The sequence below is a fragment of the Macaca nemestrina genome, chromosome X, assembly GCF_043159975.1.
Source record: "Macaca nemestrina isolate mMacNem1 chromosome X, mMacNem.hap1, whole genome shotgun sequence".
NCBI lineage: Eukaryota > Metazoa > Chordata > Mammalia > Primates > Cercopithecidae > Macaca > Macaca nemestrina.
In genome coordinates, this window is record NC_092145.1 from 53,920,534 (window position 1) to 53,947,984 (window position 27,451).

At 41.3% G+C, this 27,451-nt stretch overlaps 1 protein-coding gene across 3 annotated transcripts; it reads left to right on the forward strand.

The window, feature by feature from the left end:
- The first annotated feature begins 267 nt into the window (after positions 1–267).
- Positions 268–27,197, forward strand: LOC105499310 (TATA-box binding protein associated factor 7 like). Of its 3 annotated transcripts, none has more exons than XM_011771840.3 (13): positions 268–801; positions 5,856–5,923; positions 7,065–7,143; positions 10,753–10,886; positions 11,882–12,008; positions 12,568–12,623; positions 15,323–15,364; positions 16,218–16,290; positions 16,625–16,738; positions 17,827–18,051; positions 18,247–18,359; positions 19,811–19,870; positions 26,182–27,197. In XM_011771840.3, exons 1-13 carry the CDS (start codon positions 423–425, stop codon positions 26,224–26,226), a joined length of 1,515 nt encoding a protein of 504 aa, XP_011770142.2. In that variant the 5' UTR covers positions 268–422; the 3' UTR covers positions 26,227–27,197. The 3 variants fall into 3 exon arrangements, with proteins under 3 accessions (XP_011770142.2, XP_011770143.2, XP_011770141.2); XM_011771839.3 differs by having other exon boundaries at positions 269–801; positions 17,824–18,051; XM_011771841.3 differs by lacking the exon at positions 17,827–18,051.
- The last annotated feature ends 254 nt before the right edge of the window (positions 27,198–27,451 follow it).

Below are 27,451 nucleotides of genomic sequence, written 5' to 3' on the forward strand. Positions count from 1 at the left end.
TATAATTCACGCTGTCCTTACAATTCAAAACAATTATTCAGCTATTTCAGTTACCAAAAACAGAATTTTCATTTCCGTTTTCATGAAAGGATTCTTTTTTTGATATAATTAATGCCTTCAAGAATATTGTATAGTAAATGTAAAACTGGTCTCTTTGGCCTATTTTGTTGCATAATCCTTGATGTAGCCCCATGTCATAATGCCAAAATGAAGGTTAGCAGATGGATTCTAAAAGGGACCAAAACAATTTTGTCTTGGTCTGAAGCTCTGATAATCTAGTTTAATTGAATGAAAAAAATCATGTCCCAAAACAAAATGATTGTAGAATCGTCTTCCGAAAATATTTATTCCCTACGATTACGTTTAGGTTAAGTGTTAGGCAGTGGAGACTTGGCTGCTACAATCTTGAACAGGCACCGGCAATGTCGGTAATAGTATTACGTCTTAAAGACGTAAAGAAACCTTTTACATTTACGAAGGTTCTGGAACCCTTCAGGTCACGTGACTATACAGGAAGCCATTTTACAACCCCAACGAGGTGGACCATGGAGTGCCCCGAGGGACGGCTCCCCGTTTCTTCAGAAAATGATTCAACACCAACAGTTTCAACATCGGAAGTAACTAGCCAACAAGAGCCCCAAATTCCTGTCGACCGTGGGTCTGAAACCACCTGTGAAAGCAGCGCCGACATTGCTGGCGACCAAGGCACCCAGATTCCTGCCGACCAGAACGCTCAAACGGATGCGGACGGCAGCGCCCAGGCTGCTGCCCAGGCCCCAGAAAACTTCCAGGAAGGGAAAGGTAGGTGGCTTTTTAAACTTGTTCCCCCAGCCGAGGACCTTCTTTAGGAGAAACAAACTGCTTTTAGTTCGATTCAAAATTTGTTTGAATTGCGGCCCCTTGAGGAGCAGTTGGCGACGGAACTTGTGCCCCTCTCCAGAGGATGTAAAATGTTGACCCTGTTGAGGAGAGGGGAGCAACTGATCATGTTAGAGGGCTTTGGGCACGGATTCTAGCTGTTCAGTGGGTTTGCCCGGCGGCGTATTTGTCACCAGGCGAGGTCACCGTGCCTAGGGACAAACCGTCCGACCTAACGGAATGGAGGAGCAACCAAAAGCGAGCAACTCGCTTTTATTGTTTTTCTTTTTTTTTCGACGGAGTTTTGCTCTTGTTGCCCAGGCTGGAGTGTAGTGGTGCGATCTCGGCTCACTGCAACTTCTGCCTCCCGGGTTCAAGCGATTCTCCTGCCTCAGCTGCCTGAGTAGCTGAGATTACAGGCGCTCGCCATCACGCCTGGCTAATTATTATTATTATTAATAGAGACGGGGTTTCAACATGTTGGCCAGGATGATCTCGAACTCCTGACCTCAGGTGATCCACCCATCTCGGCCTCCCAAAGTGCTGGGATTACAGACGTGAGCCACCGCGCCCGGTCCAACTCGCCTCTTAGGAGTATCGCTGTCTCCTGGTAAAAATCTTTTGGCGCCCTGAAGGTTGCCCCTGTGTAAAGGTATTTATTTATTTATTTATTTGGACGGAATCTCATTCTGTCGCCAGGCTGGAGTGCAGTGGCGCAATCTCGGCTCACTGCAACCTCCACCTCCCGGGTTCAAGGGATTCTCCTGCCTCAGCCTACCGAGTAGCTGGGACTACAGGCGCGCGCAGCCACGCCCAGCTAATTTTTGTATTTTTAATAGAGACGGGGTTTCACCATGTTGGCCAGGATGGTCTTGATCTCTTAACCTCGAGATCTGCCCGCCTTGGCCTCCCAAAGTACTGGGATTACAGTCGTGAGCCACCCCGCCCGGCCAAGGTAATTTGTTTTGAAGCCTCGGTCTTGCTTCGCGAGGTCCCTGAGCGGTTGCGTCCCCCTGGGCCCTCCCCTCGGCGCTGGGCGCCTTTCTAGCCTTCCCGCCCAGCACGCGGTGAGCCGGCCACTGCCTCGAGGTCGTGCTTCAGTCGGCTGGGCAGCGCGACCGCGGAGGCGTGGCGAGGCGGGGAGGGGCCGGCGCGCGCCGCTCTTACTGTCCAGGCGCCGGCCGCCCAGCGTTCGCCTCTACGTTCCGCGCGGGAGCCCACGCGCGGTTCGTCCGGAGCCCACAGACCAGAGGCGCAGGTCCCCAGCCCCACAGCCTTTTCGGTGTTGGCGCTAGTCCGCGGAGGAGCGGGTGAGTCGGACGGCCGACCGGTCGTCCGGGACCGGGTCAGCGCCCCCGCCGCTGTGCACCCCGCCATGGTGCACCCAGCTGCCCTCCCCAGCCCGCCTGCACGGCGAGGCGCGAAGGCTGGGACCCGTTGCGACCTTTTGGGCCTCGCGGGAGGTTTTCAAGGGAAAGTGGATCAAAGCCTAGGGGTGGAACTTTCCCTTTGAAAGCTTAGTGCCCCGGGGATAAGGATGGAGGTCAGTCTCTAAACTGTAGCTAGCGACTGCGAACTTGAAAAAACACCCATTTAGGCGTGTACTGACTTGCATGGCCTGGAGCATGCTGCCAGGCGCCCTCCAGCCAATTATAATTCCAATTGTAATTCTGCTAAAGCGAGATGGAGCTAGGTGAATGGTGGGAAGGGGTCCTGTTAATTTAATCAGGTATCAAAGAGTGCTTGCTGGAAAAAAGCGGATGCTTTTTCTTAAAGTGAATAACGTACAACTAGTTGTTTAGGTAAATGCAAGTAACAAATTTAAAAAATAATTAAAACCCAGTTCAACTAGGATTGTTTAACTTCTCTCCCACCGGACCTTTTATTAGGCCTGTTTATCAAACAACTACATTGAAATAGTTTCAGTTCTTACATTCTTTCTTCCATAAAAGAGGAATTACCAAAAAGGCTTGGAAATGAACAAAATGCCCTAGTTTTAGTTCTGCTGAGAAATCTAAAAGTTACTACTGATCTGATAAAATCTTGCTTAGCAGCTAGTTCTTCAAATAATCTGTTCCTGCTCCCAGCCTTAATTGTTACTATGTTCTGTTAGGGAATGTGCTCAGCCCCCAGATTTTTTATTTATTTTAATCAACTCTCTTCTTGCATTTATATTTCTCTTTTGTATTTATGGATGCACATATATTCATATATATCTGCATGAAACAAGAAGAGAAGAAATTACAATCACAAATAATGCATCTTTCCCTCTCCCATCCTGGGTGTCTGCTTTTCTACTGCTGATTTTTTTTTTTTTTTTTTTTGAGGAGTCTCACTGTGTCACCCAGGCTGGAGTGCAGTGTGCCATCTTGGCTCATTGCAGCCTCCACCTCCTGGGTTCAAGCAATTCTCCTGCCTCAGCCTCCCAAGTAGCTGGGATTACAGGCGCCCACCACTACTCCCGGCTAATTTTTGTATCTTTAGTAGAGATGGGGTTTCACCATGTTGGCCAGGATGGTCTGGAACTCCTGACCTCAGGTGATCCTCCTGCCTCAGCCTCCCAAAGTGCTGAGATTACAGGTGTGAACCACAGCGCCCAGCCATCTTTCCACCTTTGAGAAAAGTCTCCCACAGAAGTGTGGGCCTGGCTGAGCACAGTGGCTCACACCGGTAACCCCAACACTTTGGGAGGCCGAGGCGGGTGGATCACCTTAGGTCAGGAGCTCGAGACCAACCTGGCCAACATGGTGAAACCCCGTCTCTACTAAATATACAAAAAAAAAAAAAATTTAGCTGGGCATGATGGCAGGTACCTGTAATGCCAGCTACTCGGGAGGCTGAGGTAAGAGAATTGCTTGAACACGGGCAGCAGAGGTTGCAGTGAGCTGAGATCACGCCATTGCACTCCAGCCTGGGCAACAAGAGTGAAACTCTGTCTCAAAAAAAAAAAAAAAAAAAGGGCCCTAATACCCCAAATGCATGGTTCTACAAATACATCCCAAATACATGGAAAATAAGATTAGAAATAAAATCTTGGTTCATTGGAAGAACAAAAAATTGAAAAATAATGAAAAAATGAAAAATAATGAAATAACTTGGGATCCAGCAATCCCACTTCTGGATGTATATCCTAAAAACTTGAAATCAGTGTGTCAAAGAGATAGCTGCACACACACGTTCATTGCAGCATTACTCACAATAGCTAAGTTACGAAATCAATCTAGGTATGCAACAAGTGAATGGATAAATATGTGGTATGTGTACCCAACTGAATACTATTCAGCCTTTAAAAAGAAGGAAATTTTATCATTTGCAACAACATGGATGAATCTGGAGGATATTATATTAAGTGAAATAAGCCAGGCAGAGAAAGACAAAAATCGCATATTCTCACTTATATGTGGAATCTAAAATAATTGAACTCACAGAAGCAGAGAGTAGAGTGTTGGTTATTACAGGCGGTAGTAGGGGGAGGGGCAGTGAGGAGATGTTGATCAAATAGAAAATTTCAGTTAGGCTGGTCTGATAGTAGTGGAATATTGTCAGAACTTATTAACATTAATGCCACTAAAGTTGGTATACAATCTCCCACTGCCAAATTTGGCTTTTAAAATTAAAAAAATGAAAGTTGCAGTTAAGGGGAATAACTGATAAGTATTTAAGGTGATGGATATGCTCATTAGATTGATTCAGTCATTTCACACTATATCATAACATCACTGTGTACCCCATTATTATATATGATTATAATTTGTCAAAAAAAGATTAACTTGGAAGGAAGTATTCATTTCACCAAAGGAATATATATTTTTTAAGTGAAGAGATCCATCTTAGGAGTTCTTTTAAATAGCTTTTGGGGGCATTCGAAATAAGTGGTGGTTGTAAGGATTATATGAAATGATAGACCTAATGTACTCAATGTAGTACTGGCCATACAGAATGCACACAATAAAAGGTAGTAATGAATGAAAGGATAATAATGAATAAATCAAATCAGATTTTATGTTCTCCATAAAATCTCCATCTCAAAAACAAACAAACAAACAAAACAAAACGAATAGAAAAGGACTGGACTCCATGCCGGGCGCAGTGGCTCACGCCTGTAATCCCAGCACTTTGGGAGGCTGAGGTGGGCTGATCACTTGGGGTCAGGAGTTTGAGACCAGCCTGGCCAACATGGTGAAACCCTGTCTCTACTAAAAAATACAAAAATTAGCTGGGTATGGTGGTGCATGCCTGTAGTCCCAGCTACTTGGGAGACTGAGGCGGGAGAATGACTTGAACTCGGGAGGTGGAGGTTGCAGTGAGCCGAGATCGCACCACTGCACTCCAGCCTGGGCGACAGGGCGAGACTCTTGTCTTAAAAAAAAAAAAAAAGAACTGGACTCCCTAACTTTGAGGGTAGCTCAAAGCTGTTGTTGCTGGCTCTAGAGTCATAAAAAACTGCCTGGTCTCCCATGGACTGCTTAATTTCTACTAATCCATTAAGGTAGGTGAAATATTGAAAATCAAGCCCTTGCTTACTTCAAATCATCACAGATCATTTCTGCAAGTGGTTTCTAGGTCGATTTCAGCTTTTGGTTTGCATTCTTCCCTGCAGAGGTTATATAGTTTGCTTAGGTAGCCACCACCGTGTTGTTGAATTGTAGTCTTTTACCTGAGAGTCTAAGAATATGATTAAGAAGATGAAATCATGTTTCATAACAGCTGTTATTTCATTTGTTCATCAAATTACATCATGTAATTTGGATTGACTTTGAAAAATCTACACATATGGGAGAGGAGCTAAGGTAACGTCTAGAAATAATTAAGTTATGTCAAATAAGGTATTGTCTAACTGTACACACATCATTCTAGTGTGTTGGTCTAGTGTCTAGTGTTACGGGCAAGATCTTGTATAATTTAACCAGTACTACTAGAAGTGGTCAGGAGGGGGAGCAAGAGGAGTTTTTAGTGACTGTTGGTTTTCTTTTTGCTTTCCTGAACTCAAAATCAAGACATGAGTAAAAGCCAGGATGAAGTTCCTGATGAAGTTGAGAACCAGTTTATATTGCGTCTGCCTCTGGTAAGAATTTGTATCTCAGAACAAATATCTTCATAATTATAGTGTTTTTTTGTTTGGTTTTTTGTTTTTGTTTTTTTTGAGATGGTGTCTTTGTTCTGTCACCCAGGCTAGAGTGCAGTGGCACAATCTTGCCTCACTGCAAGCTCCTCCTCCTGGGCTCACGCCATTCTCCTGCCTCAGCCTCCCGAGTAGCTGGGACTACAGGTGCCTGCCACCACGCCGAGCTAATTTTTTGTATTTTTTAGTAGAGACAGGGTTTCACTGTGTTAGCCAGGATGGTCTCGATCTCCTGACCTTGTGATCCACCCGCCTCGGCCTCCTAAAGTGCTGGGATTACAGGTGTGAGCCACTGTGCCCGGCCAATTACAGTTTAATTATAATTGTAGTTCTACTTGGATTCTGTAACATTTCTATTTCAGGTAGGCTATAAAAACTCAGAACATTTGTTTCCCAGGAATCATGTTCTGTAAGCAGTCCTATCATAGCGTGTACTTTTTTGGCAGCATTTTTTCCTCCTGTACATACTACCTATCATGCAGGTTGATTTCCTGGCAAAACAGCTGTGACAATGATGGACCCAGTCACTTACTACCAATACTAACAGCCTGTTCCCTGGACAGCCAAGATAAGACTCCTCTGAAATCCTTTCTGTCACCTCAAAAGGGGCAGTGAGAAGGGCCAGCATTATTCACCACCATGCAAGACATTTAAAGCTCATCTCAACAAGTATTTGGCTCTCTTTCCCCACACTGATACCCGTATTCAAGCAATTACTTAGTCTAGGCAGCTATATTAAGGATGGGGTTCAGAAACCTATTTCCCTAATTAGGGTTACTTAATATACCAAGCAAACTGCAACTAGGTAAGCCTTTCTTTAGCAACTATAGCAGACGGGTAGCAGGATTGTAGAGCTGGGAGAAACTATTAACTGTAGCTACTAAGAGACAATTATGAGTTTAGAGTCAGCTTCATCCTAACTTGACTTATACAGTGCACAGTATCTCATGGTACATGGTCTTGTTAGTAACATTTGGGAGGTGTAAGGTTTTATTTAAGGGAGGACTTTGTTTGATATATTTATTCTGTTAGCTGCCAAGTAGATGTTTAGTTCTTCTGATTTTTCAATTTACCTCCTTTTTAGGAACACGCTTGTACTGTCAGGAACCTAGTACATTCTCAAAGTGTCAAGATGAAGGATAAACTAAAAATTGACTTACTGCGTAAGTAGTTAATATCCATTCACTATACGTTGAACAATAATTTATTAAGGGATTGCTATGTGCCAGGCACTATACTTGGTACTAAGGATGTGAAAAATGATAGAATATGGTCTCTGACTTGATGGACTCATGCTTTAGAGAGGCTTAAGTCCTCTTCTTTTAAGAGGAAAGGAAGTAGGAATATTGCACCTCGAGTTGAGTGATTACCATAGTGTGTTTAAGGAAACTTGGGGGTCAACTGTGGGGTTTTCATACTGCTGGTAGTCTCCTATATATAGACTTTATGATTTCTGAACATCCCCGGGAATGACAAATGGATATGCCATTCTTTGTTTGTAAAGGTGACATATGTTTCTTTTTTTCCATTTTTTGAGATGCAGTCTTGCTCTGTTGCCCAGGCTGGAGTGCTGTGGCGTGATCTCGGCTCACCGCAACCTCCGCCTCCTGGGTTCAAGTGATTCTTCTGCCTCAGCCTTCCGAGTAGCTGGGAATACAGGCACGTGACACCATGCCTGACTAATTTTTGTATTTTTAGTAGAGACGTGGTTTCACCATGTTGGTCAGGCTGGTCTCAAACTCCTGACCTCTCGATCCACCTGCCTTGGCCTCCCAAAGCGCTGGGATTACAGGTGTGCATCACCGCGCCTGGCCAGTGATATATATTTCTTTCTTTTAAATAGTATTTGTTATATTTGCAAATCATACGTCCAATAAAGGGGTTAATATTGAAATATATAAGGAACTCAACTCAATAGCAAGAAAACAAATAAACTGATTTTAAAATGGGCAAAGGATCTGAACAGATGCTTCTCAAAAGAAGACATACAAGTAGCCAAAAGGTTCATGAAAAAATGCTCAGCATCACTAATCATTAGAGGAATGCAAATTAAAACAACAGCGAGATATCACCTCATACCTGTTAGAATGGCTTTTATTAAAAAGAAGAACAAGGCCGGGCGCGGTGGCTCAAGCCTGTAATCCCAGCACTTTGGGAGGCCGAGACGGGCGGATCACAAGGTCAGGAGATCGAGACCATCCTGGCTAACACGGCGAAACCCCGTCTCTACTAAAAACACAAAAAAAAATTAGCCGGGCGAGGTGGCGGCGCCTGTGGTCCCAGCTACTCGGGAGGCTGAGGCAGGAGAATGGCGGGAACCCGGGAGGCGGAGCTTGCAGTGAGCTGAGATCTGGCCACTGCACTCCAGCCTGGGCGACAGAGCGAGACTCCGTCTCAAAAAAAAAAAAAAAAAAAAAAGAACAACAATAACAACTGTTAATGAGGATGAGGAGAAAAGGGAACCTTTGTACCCTATTGGTGGGAATGTAAATTAATACAGCCTTTTTTTTTTTTTTTTTTTTTTTTTTTTTTGAGATGGAGTCTTGCTGTGTCACCCAGGCTGGAGTGCAGTGGCACGATCTTGGCTTACTGCAACCTCCGCCTCCTGGGTTAAAGTGATTCTCCTGCCTCAGCCTTCCGAGTAACTGGGACTACAGGCATGTGCCACCACACCTGGCTAATTTTTTTGTATTTTTAGTAGAGATAGAGTTTCACCATGTTGACCAGGCTGGTCTCGAACTCCTGACCTCAAGTGATACACCCACTTCGGCCTCCCAAAGTGCTGAGATTACAATCGTGAGCCACTGTGCCTGGCCTACAGCCATTATTGTTTTTTTTTAATGGTATGGAGGTTCCTCAGAAAACTAAAAATAGAACAACCATATGATCCAGCAACCCCACTTCTGTGAATATATTCACAGAAGGAATTGATAGCAACACATTGAAGGCATATCTCCCTGCACTCCCATATTCATTGTAGCATTATTCAAAGTAGCCAAGATATGGAATCAACCTAAGTGTCCGTCAATGGATGAATGGATAAAGAAAGTGTGATACGTATACACAATGCCATACTACTCAGCCTTTTAAAAAGAACAAAATTCTGTCATTTGGGACACCATGGGTGAATCTAGAGGCCATTTGCACCAAGAGCATGGATGCTCTTGTAAATAGGTAAATAAGTAAATAAATAAATAAATGTTTTCACACAAGCTTATCTGCATAAAAAACACACAACCAAAAATAGATAAATAAATTTTGCTAGTTTTTTTTTTAATACAGAGAAGTATATAAAGAAAACAAAAAGTGGCCCATAATCTCACCAGTTAGTTAACACTGATTGATTTTTTTTTTTAAAGATAATATAAGTTCATAGTTAGAAAATTCAAATAAAACAGGCTGGGCGTGGTGGCTCATGCCTGTAATCCCAGCACTTTGGGAGGCTGAGGCGGGCAGATCACTTGAGATCAGGAGTTCCAGACCAGCCTGGCCAACATGGCGAAACCCCATCTCTACTAAAAATGCAAAAATTAGCCAGGCATGGGGGTACACACCTGTAATCCCAGCTATTTGGGAGACTGAGGCATGAGAATTGCTTGAACCCAGGCGGCGGAGGTTGCAGTCAGCAGAGATCGTGCCACTGCACTCCAGCCTGGGCAACAGAGAGAGACTCCTTCTAAAAAAAAAAAAAATCAAATGAAAAAGAAAAGTTCAAAAGGAGAAGAAATAAAACTCTTCTTCTTTATGGTGCCCCAACCTCAATACCACAGATAACTGATATTAACTGTTTCTTGTCACTTCCTTATTGGCAAAACTTTTATGCATAATACTAGAATGGAAACAGATAATCTAATTCACACAAAATGGTAAACATTGTTTTGTGTCTTTCTTTCTTCACATAGTACTAGAAGATTATACTTGAATCCTCTTGTGTCAAAAGACATTCATGTTTGGGACATCTGAGCAGCAATATTCAGAGTTTAATATATGGCTGTTGTATAGAATTTTATCTTTTTGAAGCTAATTAAAGATTTAACTTGAGACTTACTAGCACCATTCTAGGGTCAGTCAATCCTTCCCTCACCCAGCCCTTTGAAAACACACATGTACAATGACACGATTAAATGCTTTTAAAAAGAAAGGAATTGGTTTTAATGAATGGAATTTGCTTTTCGGGATGAGAATGAAACATTTATTGCTTCACACATATTTAGTTCACATCCATTAACAAGAAACTTAGCTACTTTTGCCCAAGTGATGTAACTAGGAAAAAAAGAGTTCCATATGCTTTCCATTTTTTTCTTTAGGAAGCTATTAATTGTGTACACAATTTTAGCATTATGAGAGATAGTAGGTTTCTTGGAAAGACTAGTCTGTCCCACATAAGTCTTCATTATTCAAACCTTAGGAAGTTTAAGAGTTCACTGGGGGCCGGGCGCGGTGGCTCAAGCCTGTAATCCCAGCACTTTGGGAGGCCGAGACGGGCGGATCATGAGGTCAGGAGATCGAGACCATCCTGGCTAATACGGTGAAACCCCGTCTCTACTAAAAAATACAAAAAACTAGCCGGGCGAAGTGGCGGGTGCCTGTAGTCCCAGCTACTCGGGAGGCTGAGGCAGGAGAATGGCGTGAACCCGAGAGGAGGAGCTTGCAGTGAGCTGAGATCCGGCCACTGCATTCCAGCCTGGGTGACAGAGCAAGACTCCGTCTCAAAAAAAAAAAAAAAAAAGTTCACTGGGAAGATATCAACTTTAATCTTTACTTCTCTTCAGCTGATAGGCGCCATGCAGTTGTTGAAGTAGAAGATGTTCCACTAGCTGCTAAGCTGGTTGATTTGCCTTGTGTTATTGAAAGCCTGAGAACGCTTGATAAAAAAACTTTTTATAAAACAGCAGACATTTCTCAGGTATGGACTAGTTTTCTTTACTAGCCTCACATCCTTCAAGGAATTCTTTTCTCTCCCTATTTTTCTTTCTTTCAGTACTCCTTTCTACTTGGTGAATGGCTGCTTGGCATTTCTAATTTCCAGATCGATTGCACAGGAATGAAATGTCATGTGCTGGTTTGGTGTTTGATCCCTAGATTTCAGTATTTTATTTTAACCAAATCGCCTATAGAGAGTCCCATTTGCCACTTATAGTGACTTTTCATTAATTGAAACATATGAGCAGCTGGGATCTTCTGAACTTTGTATTAAAACAGTATGTTGTTAACTCTGGAGGTTTAAATTGGTTCTTATTCATCATCTCTGCTGTTGATTTCTTATTTCCTCTCTAAATCAAAATGCTGAGATAGGCCAGGCACAGTGGCTCATGCCTATAATCCCTACACTTTGGGAGGCTGAGGCGGGAGGATCACCTGAGCCCAGGAGTTTGAGACCAGCCTGGGCAACATAGTGAGACTTCATCTCTATAAAAACAAAATTAGCCAGGTGTGGTGGCACACACCTGTAGTCCCAGCTATTCTACAGATTGAGGTGGGAGGATCACTTGAGCCCAGGAGGTCGAGGCTGCAGTGAGCCATGATCACATACCATTGCACTCCAGCCTGTATGACAGAGCAAGACTTTGTCTAAAAACAAAACAAAACAAAAAACCTAAGCTAAGTTCCAAGATCTGTTTCCAATATATTCCCTCTGTAGTGGTAAACACTCTAGTGGGGAAAAAAAAAAAAAAACCCTCAGAGTTCATATGTAGTGCTGCTGGTGGCTGGTGGAGGGGAGGAGAGGGAGAGAGAGAGACTGCAAAAATTAGAGAATATAAATGTACATTACAAAATACTTGGTTTTCTGGAAATGGCAAGTATCAGTCTCTTCTGTGCATTTCTAGTGGTAAGAATGATTATGATTGCTAACCCAAAATTTGTGGTCATAGTCAACTTCTTTGTCTTTGTTAAATGTAGATGCTTGTGTGCACTACTGATGGTGATATCCACCCTTCTCCAGAAGAATCAGCTGCCTCTGCTGATCCTAATATAACCAGGAAAAAAGAAAGGGGGAGAGAGAAAAAATATGTCTGGAAGCATGGCAGTAAGTCAACAGCCCCTTGCTCATTCCTGCTGACTAAAATTTATTTGCTGAATCCTAATTCCTTGTGAAACAGGGACCTCTTACCACACTTAGGTGTTTGGTTCATTAAGTTCTCAGACACTCTTAAGAGGAGTCATGTTGGCTGGGCACGGTGGCTCACGCTTATAATCCCAGCACTTTGAGAGGCCGAGGCGGGTGGATCACCTGAGGTCAGGTGTTTGAGACCAGCCTGGCCAACATGGTGAAACCCCGTCTCTACTAAAAATACAAAAATTAGCTGGGTGTGGTGGTGGGCGCTTGTAATCCCAGCTACTCAGGAGGCTGAGGCAGGAGAATCGCTTGAACCCAGGAGGAGGAGGTTGCAGTAAGCCGAGATCGCACCACTGCACTCCAGCCTGGGCAACAGAGTGGGACTCGATCTCAAAAGAAACAAAACAAAACAAAACAAAGGAGTCATGTCATGAGCCTTTGGTTTATAGCATGATCTTTGTCTTTATCAAATTCAGCTATGTGACTACCATCAATCATATAACGTTTCACTGTGTTGTATTTATTTTAGTTACTCCACCACTTAAGAATGTCAGAAAGAAAAGGTTCCGGAAAACACAAAAAAAGGTTAGTTACATGCAGTTTGTGTGTCTGCCGGGCTAATTAGAAGAGGATCATGGGCCAGAAGGAAAGAGAAAAAGTCAGTTGGGAATTAATTTGTTAATTCATTTATATGTTCAATAAACATTTATTGAATGTGAACTAAATGCCAGGCGCTGTATGCTAGCAGTTGGGAATATAGCAGTGAATAAAAATACCTGATCCTTTAGGTTATAGGCTAGTCATTTGGGGTCTGGAAGAATCATACATTTGAAACTTCTGTTAATGCTTTCAGTTTTCGATTGCAAGATCTAGTTTTAAAGTGAACCCATCCAGAACCTGAAAATTGGGAATTGTGGTTATATTCCTAGTCTTATTTCAGGCTTATAGAACCTTGGGCAAACTATAGGAGTATTGTGGCTTGGCTTCTTCTTTTGTTTAAAATTAAACGTTTTATTTTGAAATAATTGTAAACTCACATACAGTTGTAAGAAATAAAAGAGAGATATCGTGTACCTTTTTGCCATTTTCCCCATTTTGTAAAACTATAGTACAATATCACAAACAGGTAATTGACATGATTAGAATTCAGCAATCTTATTCCAATTTCTCCAGTTTTACTTGTACTCATGTATTTTTGTGCATGTGTTTAGTTCTATGCAGTTTTATCCCATGTGTAAGTTCATGTATCTGCCTACACAGTCAAAATACAAAACAGTTTCATCATCAAAAGGATCCCTCATTTTGCTTTTATATAACCATGCCCATTTTCCTTCCACCTCACACTCCAGTCTCTGACACCTGGTAATCACTAATCTGATCTCTATCTCTGTAATTTTGTCATTTCAAAAATTTAATATTAATGGAATCATGTAGTATATAACATCAGAGACCAGCTTATTTTTTCATTCAGCATAATTCACTTAAGATCCATGTAAGTTTTTGTAGCATTAATAGTTTATTTTTTATTGCTGAGTAGTATTCCATGGTATGAATGTACCACATTATATAACTGTTCTCCCATCGAAGAACATCTGGGTTGTTTACAGGTTTTGACTATTATAAATAAAGCTGTGAACAGGTTTTTGTTTGAATATAAGTATTCATTTCCTTGGAATAAATGTCCAGGAGTATAATTGCTGGGTCATATGGTAGTTGCATGTTTAGTTTGATAAGAAACGACCTGTTTTCCAGAGTGACTGTACCATTTTATATTCCTGCCAATAATGTATGAATGATCCAGTTTCTCCACCTCCTCACCAGCATTAGGTGTTGTCACTATTTTACATTTTAGCCATTCTGATAGGTGTGTAGTGATCTCACACCACACCACTAATGTAGTGGTATTAATTTACATTTCCCTGATACCTAATGGGGTTGAACATCTCATGTGCCATCTATTCCACTTCAATGAAATGTCTGCTCATGCCTTTTGCCTATTTTCTAAATTGATTTTTTATTATTGAGTTTTGAGAGTTCTTTTTATATTCTAAATACTACTAGTGTTTTATCAGATATGTAGTTTGCAAATATATTCTCCCAGTCTGTAGCTTGTCTTTCCATCCTCTTTGTAGGGTCTTTCAGAGAGCTAAAATTTTTAGTTTTGATGAGGCACAATATATTGATTTTTTTGAAAATGATCTTGCTTTTTATGGTAAATCTAAGAACTCTTCGCCTAGCCCAGATCCTGAAGATTTTCTCCTGCTTTTTTTTTTTAACTTCTTTTTAAGCCCGATGCCCATTTTTGACTTAATTTTTGTAAAGCTATGAGGTTTAGTTCAAGGTTTTTGTTTTTTATTTTTATTTTTGCTTTTCTTGCCAAAGGATGTCTAATTGCTCTAGCACTGTTTGTTGAAAAGGCTATCCTTCCTCTGTTGTATTGCTTTTGCACCTCTGCCAAAATCAGTTGGGCTTGTTTTTGTGGCTCTGTTTCTAGGTTCTCCATTCTGTTCTATTGATCCATCTGTCAATCCCTCCACCAATATCACAGTGTCACTATATAATTGGTCCTGAAATTAGAAAGGCCTGAAATTAGAAGGCTGATTGCTCTGACTTCACTTTTATTTGTCAGTATTGTTTAGCCATTCTACAGTCCATATATTTATTTATTTATTTATTTATTTATTTATTTATTTATTTATTGAGATGGAGTCTTGCTCTGTTGTCCTGGCTGGAGTGCAATGGCACGATCTCAGCTCACTGCAGCCTCCACCTCCCTGGTCAAGCGATTCTCGTACCTCAGCTTCCCAAGTAGCTGGGATTACAGGCATGGGCCACCATGCCTGGCTAATTTTTGTATTTGTAGTAGAGACGGGTTTTACCATGTTGGTCAGGCTGGTCTTGAACTCCTGACCTCAGGTGATCTGCCTGCCTTGGCCTCCCAAAGTGCTGAGATTACAGGCATGAGCCACCATGCCTGGCCAAAAGCCTGTATCTTTTAATGTAAGTTTTAGAATAAGCTTGTCTATAGCTACAGAAAACCTTGCTAGAATTTTGGCAGGAATTACATTAAACTTATAGATCAATTTGGGGAGAATTGACATTTTTACTATGTTGAGTCTTCCAGTCCATGAACACAGTTGCCTTGGTTTTTATACTCTGTAAGTCAACATTTATTGAGTGCCTACTCAATGTAAAACAAAGTTAAGAATAGTTGTAGAACTCTTTAAGCTTTACTGAAATATAGGCATCATAATATAACTTGTTTATTGTGCTTTATTTCATAGGTCCCTGATGTCAAAGAAATGGAAAAAAGCAGCCTTCCTGAGGTACAGCAGTCATAATATAACTTCATTTTTACCCTTAATATATTTTATTTAATAGCTCATTCATTTCAAATGAATCAACCACAAAAGCTACTTTTGAGCCTTCCTTCTCACCTCTAACCCTCATCCTAAACACATACACTGGGTTTGATTCACTGAAAAATGAATTCATTGTTTGATGTTTGATAACTCCTAGAGGAAAAGATACAATTTGGCCAGTGACCCCGTGTATTCTAATCTGCTCTTTTTTATCAAAAGCCATTCCTTGGGAGCCAGAGTTTACTTTTAACAGCAGTTGTTTGCAATTGCTTATTCCCCATCAAAGTCCTAATTTCTATTTGTGGCATGACAAATTGGTTGCTGTGGAGATAATTATGTAAAACTGGATTCAAGGGAGAACATACAGCTAAGATCCAGTTTTTGTAGGAACATCTCTAATAATAAAGATGTGGGGAAGTGAAATCTGGGAATTTGGATCTTTAAACCAAATTATTTCTAAATAACTAATAAGGAATTATAGTTCTTTGCCAATATAAACCAGGACAAATAATTTATAACTGAGACCTAAGGGTTGCACCTCTGAGAGAGGTCTTTACCATAGAACTGCAGATTGAAAAGATTAAATGTCTCAAGTAATTTGTTTAATTAGGAAAAAATAAGTTTACTGTATAAAATTCTAGACTCTGGCTAAAGATTCCTTCATAAATAGCACTACTTAAAGTAGAAATTTGGTTGGATCAGAATTTAAAGAGGCCTAACATTTGAATTCATTGGTACATAGGAGGGCACTCCTGCAAAACACAGGGTGTTAAATGACAGTATTGGTATCCCCCTCTAATCCCCAACTTTGCTTCAGTACATTGAATCTCCAGATGTGGAAAATGAAGTAAGGAGACTGCTGCGTTCAGATGCTGAAGCCATAAGTACCCGTATCCTTTATACAAATATTTTCTGCATAGTCTGTTCTGCCCCATTTGTACATGCTAACGAAGCCTCACCTCTGGTGTTTGTGTGCCAGCCTTGATGTGTAGAACTTAAGATTTTTTCAAATGTTATGTTCTAGCTAGGAACAGCAAATTCATGTAATAGAAAATTATTTATTGTGTAATTCAATATAAGGCACTTCTCCAAGCTAGGAATTCCAATACAAATGGCCTAAACTTGGACTAAATTAAATAGCACTGTTAGTCAAAGAGCCCCTTCCCTTTCAGCTGTGCCTTTTTGTTTCCTTCTGTTTTTTCCTTGACTATCCACTCCTTTCAGGTTGGGAAGTCGTTGCTGAAGATGGAACCAAGGAAATAGAAAGTCAAGGCTCCATCCCAGGATTTGTGATATCCTCGGGAATGAGCAGCCACAAGCAGGGTCATACCTCATCAGGTACTTTAGTAAAGGCAAAGCAGGAGTTTCAGATAGGGCAGATATTGACTGGGTATCAGATCATTTTCCATAAATTCATAGGCCAATCCAGAAAAAAAGGATGGTTTCATCCTTCCCTCTTTTTTTTTTTTTTTTTTTTTTTGTTTTGAGATGGAGTCTTGCTCTGTCGCTCAGGCTGGAGTGCAGTGGTGCAATCTTGCAGCTCACTACAACCTCTGCCTCCTGAGTTCAAGTGATTCTCCTGCCTCGGCCTCCCGAGTAGCTGGGATTACAGGCGTGCACCACCACGCCCACCTTATTTTTGTATTTTTAGTAGAGTCGGGGTTTCACCATGTTGGCCAGGCTGGTCTTGAATTCCAGACCTCAAGCGATTTGCCTGTCTCAGCCTCCCAAAGTGCTGGGATTACAAGCATGAGCCACTTTGCCTGGCCTTTTATTTATTTATTTTTTTGGGAGACAGAGTCTCGCTCTGTCGCCTAGGCTGGAGTGTAATGGTGCGATCTTGGTTCACTGCAACCTCCGTCTCCCAGGTTCAAGTAATTCTTGTGCCTCAGCCTCCCAAGTAGCTGGGATTACAGGCATGTACCACCACACCCAGCTATTTTTTCTTTTTTTCTTTTCTTTTCTTTTTTTTTTTTTTTTTTAGTAGAGATGGGGTTTTGCCACGTTGGCCAGGCTGGTCTCCAACTCCTGGCCTCAAGTAATCTGCCCGCATTGGCCTCCCAAAGTGCTGGGATTACAGGCGCGAGCCACCACACCCAGCCCTTCTTCCCTCTTATTGGTCCCTTGGCAGTTTAGGGGTTTTAGATTGGTGTTCTAATCTCCCATCCACTGCTGGTATCTTAACTTCCTATGACCCTTAGAGTCTCTAAATGTCTTGATCACTCACTACATGAATGAATGTTACAGTGTTTTGCACTTGCTGTCCTTGTTTTACAAAGGGAATAATCTTCCTGCATGAAAAAAATGATTTATAAAATTTACTGGTTGCCTGGGGAATGTGAAAGTAAGGAGTATAATTTTATCTGGAGTATGAGTCATTTGCAGAGTTTTAGATAGTTCACCTTCTTCTTGCTTAAAACCAGTAGAATATGATATGCTTCGGGAGATGTTCAGTGATTCTAGAAGTAACAATGATGATGATGAGGATGAGGATGATGAAGATGAGGATGAGGATGAGGATGAGGATGAGGATGAAGATGACGAAGAAGAAGAGGAGGAAGATTATTCTGAAGAGTATCTGGAAAGGCAGCTTCAGGCCAAGTTTATTGAATCTGGCCAGTATAGGGCAAATGAAGGTACCAGTTCAATAGGTAAGTCAGAGAAAAAATAAAGGGATGGGACCAGGGTGGGTGGCAGTGCTAAAGGCTGACTCTAAGCATACATTAGACCCAAAGCTAAGCTCAAGAAGTTATTGCTCAGATGTGTAGTGGAGTTTTACTTGATTTGGATCTTGGTCCATTCATTTAGGCTATATTTAATATATAAGTTCTGTGTATCTCTGTTAGTCATGGAAATTCAGAAGCAGATTGATAAAAAGGAGAAAAAGCTCCATGAGATTCAGAATAAAGCACAAAGACAGAAGGATCTCATCATGAAAGTGGAAAACCTGACACTCAAGGTAAATTCTTGGCTGGCATAAAGAAATCCTGATCTCTTACTTTCAGTATCTTGCCTTTGTGTTTCCACTTATGTCATCTCTATGCAGGGTTCTTGTTCATTCATGAACCTTAACAGCCTCTTAGAAACTCCTAATAAAAGATAACCCCGTTTCCTTTTACCTGAGTAATTTTGATCATCTAATATAAGCATTTTGGGGAAGGGACCAGGTGATTTGAGATAAAAAATGCCATTATTGAGCATTTGCTATGTAAAAGGCACATAAAGAGCTAAGAATTGTGTACACATGTTATCACATTTTATCCTCACATCCTTGAAACATAAATACTGTCACCACTCCCATTTTATAGATAAAGAATGGAAACTCAAAGAGGTTAAGTAACTTGCCAGGGATCACAGTAAATGGTAGGGCATAGATTGAATCCTGTTATTTGTATTAAAATGTATCCATTGCAGTGAAAACGAGAAATAATTAGTTTTTAAATTTTTGGTGCATTTTGAACAAGAATAAATATTTTATTAATATATGTTGAAGAGCTTCAACAAAAAGAAAATGTATGTTTAGGTCATGTTTGCTTCCCTTTTTTAGTGAGGGAAGTTCTGAAGCATTTGGAATTTCCTGCCAGATTTCATTTTCTTCAGAGCTGTATTCAGCAAATGGGAGCACAGAACTATACCCTTTTTGGGTGTTGTCCTTTAGAATAACCAAGTAAGATAACAGATAAGGGCACATTTTGAAAGATACAGATATATGCTATTGTTGTGATTATTGTTACATGTAGTACTAGTTAGGAATAGTGATACTCTGCCCTAGTTAGGGGAAATGGAGGAGTCATCAGCACCAGATTCTAAGCCAGCTTCTCTAACAGGTCACCACAGACAAAGGATTTGTGCTAAACTAGAAAAAGGTAACATAAGGGCATTCCAATCACTTAGGGTAAGACCAAAAAAAAATGCTATAGAGTGTATATAAAATCAAATTGGATGGTACTGTAGTTAGGGGGGATAGTTTTTATACTCTAAATCCTTTAAAAAGAGTGCTCTTTTGTATGACAGTTTATTATTTGCGGCTGGGCGCAGTGGCTCACGCCTGTAATCCCAGCACTTTGCGAGCAGAGGCAGGTGGATCACTTGAGACAAGGAGTTTGAGACCAGCCTGGGCAACACAGTGAAACCTCATCTCTACTGAAAATACAAAAATTGGCCAGGCGTGGTGGCATGCTCCTGTAATCCCAGCTACTCAGGAGGCTGAGACATGAGAATCACTTGAACCTGGGAGGCGGAGGTTGCGTGAGCCAAGATTGCGCCACTGCACTCCAGCCTGAGTGATGGAGGAAGATTCCACCTCAAAAACAAAAACAAAAACAATTATTTGCCAAACTCCTTGCCTCCCTTGGTTTTTTTTTTTCCTTTGAGACTCAGTGTTCATCATTTATACAATTTATTTTTCAGAATCATTTTCACTCTGTGCTGGAGCAGCTTGAGATACAGGAAAAAAAAAAAAATGAGAAGGTAAGAAGTATATTTTCAAATTAACCAGAAAACATTTGATACAGAGAATCCCCCAGCTCACTTCCAATATTATTGCTGGCTGTTCCTCTCATAGGAATAGTGGTAGCCACATCTTCTAAATGAAGGTAGCAGGGTGGAACAAGGTCTTTGTGAACGTTCACTCATTCAACAGATATTGAGTGCCTATGAAGTAAAAAGCACTGGATGTACAGCGTTGAATAAGATAAATATAATACAGTAAATCCTCAGTGTCATTGATAGGTTCTTGGAAACTGTAACTTTAAGCAAAATGAAGTATATATAATGAAACTAATTTTACTATAGGCTAACTGATATAAAGAAGAATTGAGTTCCTATAGCATATTTCTGGTTACAAAAACATCACCAAACTTCTAAATAAAAACCAAAACACTTCTAATATAATAATAAATATGAAATAAATGTGAGCTATACATACATTTGAGAAAGACTGATAAAAACAAGTAAGACAATTATGTACCCAGTGATTCCAGTTCAGGGTCTCAGATGGCCAGAGCCTATCCCAGCAGCTCAGGGCGCAAGGTGGGAGCCAGCCCTGGATAGGATGGCATCCCATTGCAGGGCATGCTCACACCTACTCTCACTCAGACTGGGACAGTTCAGACAAACCAATTCACCTAATGTGTACGGGGAAGTGATTTTGTTTTTCTCATCAACATTATAATGAGGCCAGGCATGGTGGCTCATGCCTGTAACCCCAGCATTTTGGGAGGCTGACGCGAGCGGATCGCTTGAGGTCAGGAGTTTGAGACCAATCTGAGCAACATGGTGAAACCCCGACTGTACAAAAAATTAGCCAGTTGTGGTGGCATAAGCCTGTAGTCTCAGCTACTCGGGACACTAAGCCCAGGAGGTTGAGGCTGCAGTGAGCCATGATCACGCCACTACACTCCAGGTTGGGCAACAAAGTGAGACCCTGTCTCAAAAAAAAAAAAAAAAAAAAAAAAAAAAAGAAAAAGAAAAAAAACATTATAATGAAATTATATTGAACTAACGATGTTATTTGGAGACTTTCTGGATGTCATTTTGCTTAAAATTGCAGTTTCTAAGAACCTGTTGACATTAAGTGAGGACTTACTGTAACAAAACGACACTGAACAAAACGATGTTATTCGAGGACCTGCTGTACTTGTCCTCATGGAGCTGTCTAGCAGGGGAGATTGACAGTAAACAAATTATACAAATATAAAAGTACAAATTGTGAAGAAGTGCTATGAAGGAAAAAAGTCAATGGTGCTATTAGAATAAAGAGAGTCTTGAATTAATTGGGGGATCACGATAGACCTCTCCTAGGAGGTGCTATTGAAGCTGAGACCAGAAGGATTAAGTCCAGGCAGAGTGGGATGAAGAGCATCTTAGGTGGAGCATATGCAAGGTCTCATGTTCGGAAAGAACTTGGCCTCTTTGAGGACCTTTGGAGTATTTAAAGCCAGGAAGAGAATGGCTTAACATAAGGGTGGAGAAGTAGGCAGAGACCATAGTGTATGGTTCCTTAAAGGCCATGATAAGGAGGATGGGTTTGGCCTTAAGTGTAGTGGGAAGCCCTTGAAGAATTTTAGATAGGAAAATCACATCTAATTTAAATTTTTTTTTTTTTTTTGAAATGGAGTCTTGCTGTGTCGCCCAGGCTGGAGTGCAGTGGCGCAATCTAGGCTCACTGCAACCTCTGCCTCTCGGGTTCAAGCGATTCTCCTGCCTCAGCCTCCCGAGTAGCTGGGACTACAGGCACGTGCCACTATGCCTGGCTAATTTTTTGTATTTTTAGTAGAGATGGGGTTTCACCGTGTTAGCCAGGATGGTCTTGACCTCCTGAACTCGTGATCCACCTGCCTCAGCCTCCCAAAATGCTGGGATTACAGGCATGAGCCATCACGTCTGGCCTAATTTAAACTTTTAAAAGATTACTCTGATTATTATCTGGAGACTGGGTTGGAAGGTGAGAGTGGAAGCAAAGAGGCTGGTTGGGAGGCTTTGTGGTACGCTAATAACAGAGGATGGTAACTTGGACTAAGGTAGTAGCAATGGAGATTGAGAGAATATAGATTAATTTTAAACTGCAATAAAAATGTTTTTATAACTGTTTGAGATGTAATTCATAAACCATACAATTCACCCATTTAGGCTGGGTGCAATGGTGCATGCCTGTAATCCTAGCACTTTGGGAGGCCAAAGTGGGCAGATGGCTTCAGCCCAGGAGTTCGAGACCAGCCTGGGCAACATGGTGAAACCCTGTCTCTCCAAAAATTAGCCAGGCATGGTGGTGTGTGCCTGTAGTCCCAGCTACTCGGAAGGCTGAGGTGGGAGGATTGCTTGAGCCTGGGAGGCAGAGGTTGCAGTGAGCAGAGATCCCACCACTGCACTCCAGCCCGGGTGACAGAGTGAGACTGCTTCAAACCCCGTCCTCCCCGCCCCCTGACAAGTTACCCATTTAAAGTATACAATTCAGTGGCTTTTAGTATATTCAGAGTTGTACAACCATCACTGCAGTCAATTTTAGAATAGTTTCATCACTCCAAAAAGAAACCTTGTATCCATTAGTAGTCACTCCCCTCCCCATTTCTCCAGAACCTCTCCCCCGCCCAGCACTAGGCCACCACTCATCTACTTTGTACTAATCTACTGCCTCTTCTAGTTATTTCATACAAGTGAAATAATATAATACATGGTCTTTTGAGTCGAGCTTCTCTCACTTAGCATATTTTCAGGGTTCATCCATGTTATGGCATGTCTCAGTACTTTTTTCCATTTAAGACTGACTAATACTCCAGTGGATCAATATACCACATTTTGTTTATTCATTCATCTGCTGATGGACATTTGGGTTGCTTTCACTTTTGGATATTATGAATAATGCTACAGTGAATATTGATATATTAGAGAATATATTTTAAAGGTAGAATTGATAGGAGTTGGGTCAATTACTGGGTGTTGAAGGAGAAGGAATCATTAAGGATGTATGCCAGATTTCTAACTTGAATGACAACTATATTTTTTCAAAGCCACAAGAGAGTGTACAGGGTGAAGAGAGAAGAAGGCAATATAGGCTAAATGAGGGTCAAGTAGCTGTATAGAAAATGTGTGCGGGCCGGGCGCGGTGGCTCAAGCCTGTAATCCCAGCACTTTGGGAGGCCGAGATGGGCGGATCACGAGGTCAGGAGATCGAGACCATCCTGGCTAACACGGTGAAACCCCGTCTCTACTAAGAAATACAAAAAACTAGCCGGGCGAGGTGGCGGGCGCCTGTAGTCCCAGCTACTCGGGAGGCTGAGGCCGGAGAATGGCATGAACCCGGGAGGCGGAGCTTGCAGTGAGCTGAGATCCGGCCACTGCACTCCAGCCTGGGCTACAGAGCGAGACTCTGTCTCAAAAAAAAAAAAAAAAGAAAAAAAAGAAAATGTGTGCGGACTCTAACCTTATACTGTTGAGGGTTACAATTTTAAGGAGACTGGAGTTGGTATTATGAGGATGGGCTTAGCATGGTGCTCTTAAAGTACAGGCGCTACTCCCCACCCCCATCCCCACAAGACCAGCGGAATTTTTATGTTCTATATATTCCCTTCCTCTCAGCAAATCACTTATCCAAGTACTGCTTTAAAACAATCAGATGAACAGTTAATGCCAGGGTTGTTTTAGTACCCACCAAACATCTTTGTTTTCATCAATATAAGTACAGTTGTATGCTGCATAACAACATTTTGGCCAATGACAGACTGCATATATGATGGTGGTCCCATAAGATTATAATGGAGCTAAAAAAATTCCTGTCACCTGGTGACATTATAGCCATCATAACATAACTGCCCACTTACTTAATTTTTTAATTATTTTAGTATAGCCTAAGTTTATAGTGTTTATATAGTCTTCAGTAGTGCACGGTAATGTCCTAGGCCTTCACATTCACTCACCACTCACTCACTGACTCACCCAGAGCAACCTCTAGTCCTACAAGCTCCATTCATAGTAAGTGCCCTATACAAGTGTACCATTTTTAATTTTTTATATTGCATTTTTAGTTTACTTATGTTTCTATGTTTAGATATACAAATACTTAACATTGTGCTACAATTGCCTACAGTATTCAGTACAGTAATATGCTGTACAGGTTTGTAACCTAGGAGCAATAGACTATACTGTGTAGCCTAGGTGTGTAGTAAGCTATACTATCTAGGGTTGGTATAAGTATGCTCTGTCATATTCACATCATGACAAAATTGCCTAAGGGTGCATTTCTTAGAACATATCCCCATTGTTAAGTAACACATGACTATAGTTAGTATTGAGGAGCAGCCTAGAAATGTAGCTGTAAATTTTATTTATTCAGAGTCCCTTATGTTAGTTCATTTATCCAAATTAGATTTAGTAGGTGTCTACTTTAAGCTACGCTCTGCAGGGAGCTATGATATGCTTATGGTGCAGTCTGTGCCTTCATTTGGGGAGAAATTGACAAGAGGGGTAGGGACTTAAAGCCATGAGAGATTGTCCATGGATATTAAGGAAGGCTTCACGGAGAAGATGATATTTGACTGGGGCCTTAAAATATAGGTAGGGTTTTAATAAGGAGATAGGGAAAGGAGTGCATTCCATGAGAAAGCAGCATGCACACTGGCTCAGAGGTGGTGATGCCAGGGTGAACAGTTTAGATTTTTGGTGTAGGTCATAATGAGCCTTCAAAGCTTTTTCACCTGGGGAGTAACTCAGGAAGATTTTTCTGCCAGAAGTATATAGGAGAAACTGGAGTAGGGACAGCCTGGAGCTTCAAAGGTGCAAGTGGTAGAAGCATACAGAACTTAACAATTGATTGGATTTACAGGGCAAAAAGGGGAACAAAGATGAGTCCAAAGCCTGGGCAACCGGGAAATGATGTGCCATTAACTGAAAATAGGATAACAAGAAGTGGATTTGGAGGGATATGTGGAGAAGTGCTTTTGAAAATGGGAAATTGGAGAGAGGCCCACACACAGAAATGATCATTGAAACTGTGGGGCTAGTTGAGTTAGCCTGGTTGACTGTTCAGCAAGAAGTCGAATCTAAGGAAAAACCTATCTTTAGGGAGTGGCGGGAAGAGAAAGAGCCTGCAAAGGAGAAAGAACTGGAGCAGTCACTGGTTGTAATCATGGTCAATCAGGGGTCACTCAGCAACCGAGTGAGAAGAGCCTCTAAGTTACTGCAGATAGCAATTATTGTGGCTTGGTAGGTGATGTGCAGCATAGGATTGTTTTATAATGTTCCTTTCATTTCACAAACTAAAAATTAATTCTGGTATGGAGTGTCCTGAAATGAATAATATTCAAAAACAACCTTTGTTATAAAGATGGCATACATCTGTGAATGTTATTGGTCACTTCACCATTTCAAGTTAAAAAAATTAAATCCTGTACCACAAAATATTCAAGGCTTCTAACTTAGAAAGCAAAAGTAGAACATCATCAGGCTCCTGATGGGTCAGGACTGACTAAGTTTCTAAGTATCTCCTAATGTGGTAAGAAGCAGCCGGTAAGACTCAGTCTAAGACCCGTTGTGTTCATTGGGACAAGAGAGTGTCCCAACTGTTTTACCATCTGAATCTTAGAATATGGTTACAGAGATCCCATCTCCTTTGCCCCTACAGTGAGCTGTGACCTCTGTATATTCTTCACAGAAGCACAAATTCTTAATAGCAAACACATTTTTTAAAGCCTATTCAATTTTAAAGCTTGATATAGTTTGTCTGTGTCCCCACCCAAATGTCATCTTTAATTCCCACATGTTGTGGGAGGTACCCAGTGGGAGGTAATTGAATCATGGGAGCAGGTCTTTCCTATGCTGTTCTTGTGATAGTGAATAAGTCTCACGAGATCTGATGGTTTTAAAAAGGGGAGTTTACCTGCATAAGCTCTCCTCTCTTTGCCTGCTGCCATCCATGTAAGACATGACTTACTCCTCCTTGCCTTCCACCATGACTATGAGGCCTCCAACCATGTGGAACTATGTAACTCCATTAAACCTCTTTTTCTTGCCAAACTCAGGTATATCTTTATCAGCAGCATGAAAACTGACTAATACAAAGCTTCCCTTCATAAATTGGGCATAATAAAGGACATCATCATGGCCACAGCATTATGCATGCATTCTTGACTGTGGCCAGTATTCTCTGGAACATTGCAAGACTAAGATAACCTTATAAATGCCAAATAACAATAGTTCTTTTTGGTTCATGTAAGTAAATTCTAGATCAAGTAATGGGACTTCAGATTTCAAATGAATTTTTCATGTCTTTCTACTTCTCCCGACAGCTCATTTCCCTACAGGAACAATTGCAGCGTTTTCTGAAGAAGTGAGGAGAGCCATTGGCCTGGCACACAAACCTTGGATCCACCATCCAGACTGAAGACTGGATGAAACTGTGCATGTTTCTGTCCCTTCCGTTGCCTTATGTTGAATCAGTTATATTTATCTGTACCTTCTTTGCTACTTATAATATGCTCAAAGTTTGTAGTCATGTAGAAAAGGCCAGTATAAAAATATAGTAGACTTAGATACCCCACACAACCATGAGACTTTCTCTTTGTCAATTTGGGAATTATTATTATTAATTTAGAAATGGGGTCTTGTTAGGTTGCCCAGGCCGAATTCAGACTCCTGGGCTTAAGGGATCCTCCTGCCTCAGCCTCCTGAGTAGCTGGGACTACAGGTGTGCACCACCACACCAAACAAGAATTGATTATATTGCTTCTGTGCTATGGTACCAGCAGATGATTCAGTCATGCTTCCAAAGGCAGTCTAGTCTAGAGGCCATACAGCTGTTTGGTTTGCATATGTTTTAGCTTTTCTTTTGGTTTTTAGTATTTCCTAAAACATAGGGGAAAAAACGAGGTCATTTCTACTAAACACTAGAACCTGCCACAGTGAGTTTAAGTGCCTACCTTGCAGCAGTTAATACTAGATTGTGTTCTGTCTTTGTTCAAGCAACAGGGCTGCATTCCTGCTCAAGGATGATTTCTTGCTGCTGCTTATATTTGTTCTGTTGCTTCTAGGATGGAGCTGGTTGTTATTCACCAACTAAGGGAACAGTTAGAGCAGAGATGAAGAAATTATGAACTGTTATCCTTATTCTGAGCCTTCTCCTCCTAACCCTTATTCTGAGCCTTCTCCTCCTAACCCCCATCAGTTAAGGTTAGGAAGAACAAGATGCCATAATGCCTATGAAGACTTCTTTAACAATCTCGTTTGGGTTTTTTTCTAGGTATATTATTAGTGTTTTATGGTCTGTGTTCTTTAAACAATAAATAAATTGTTCCTTTTAAATGGATTGCTGTCAATTTATTAAACCATCCCCGATGATGAGTGTACTCATATCCAAAAGGAAACAAGAAGAAAAGCAATAAGCTCTATATCTTAGTTCATTTGGGCTGCTGTAACAAAAATACCATAGACTGGGTAAATTATAAACAACAGAAATTTATTGCTTATAGCTCTGGAGGCTTGGAAGTCTACGATCAAGGTGCCAGCAGCTTTGACATCTGGTGAGGGGTTTGTCTGCTTCCTAGATAGCGTCTTCGGGGT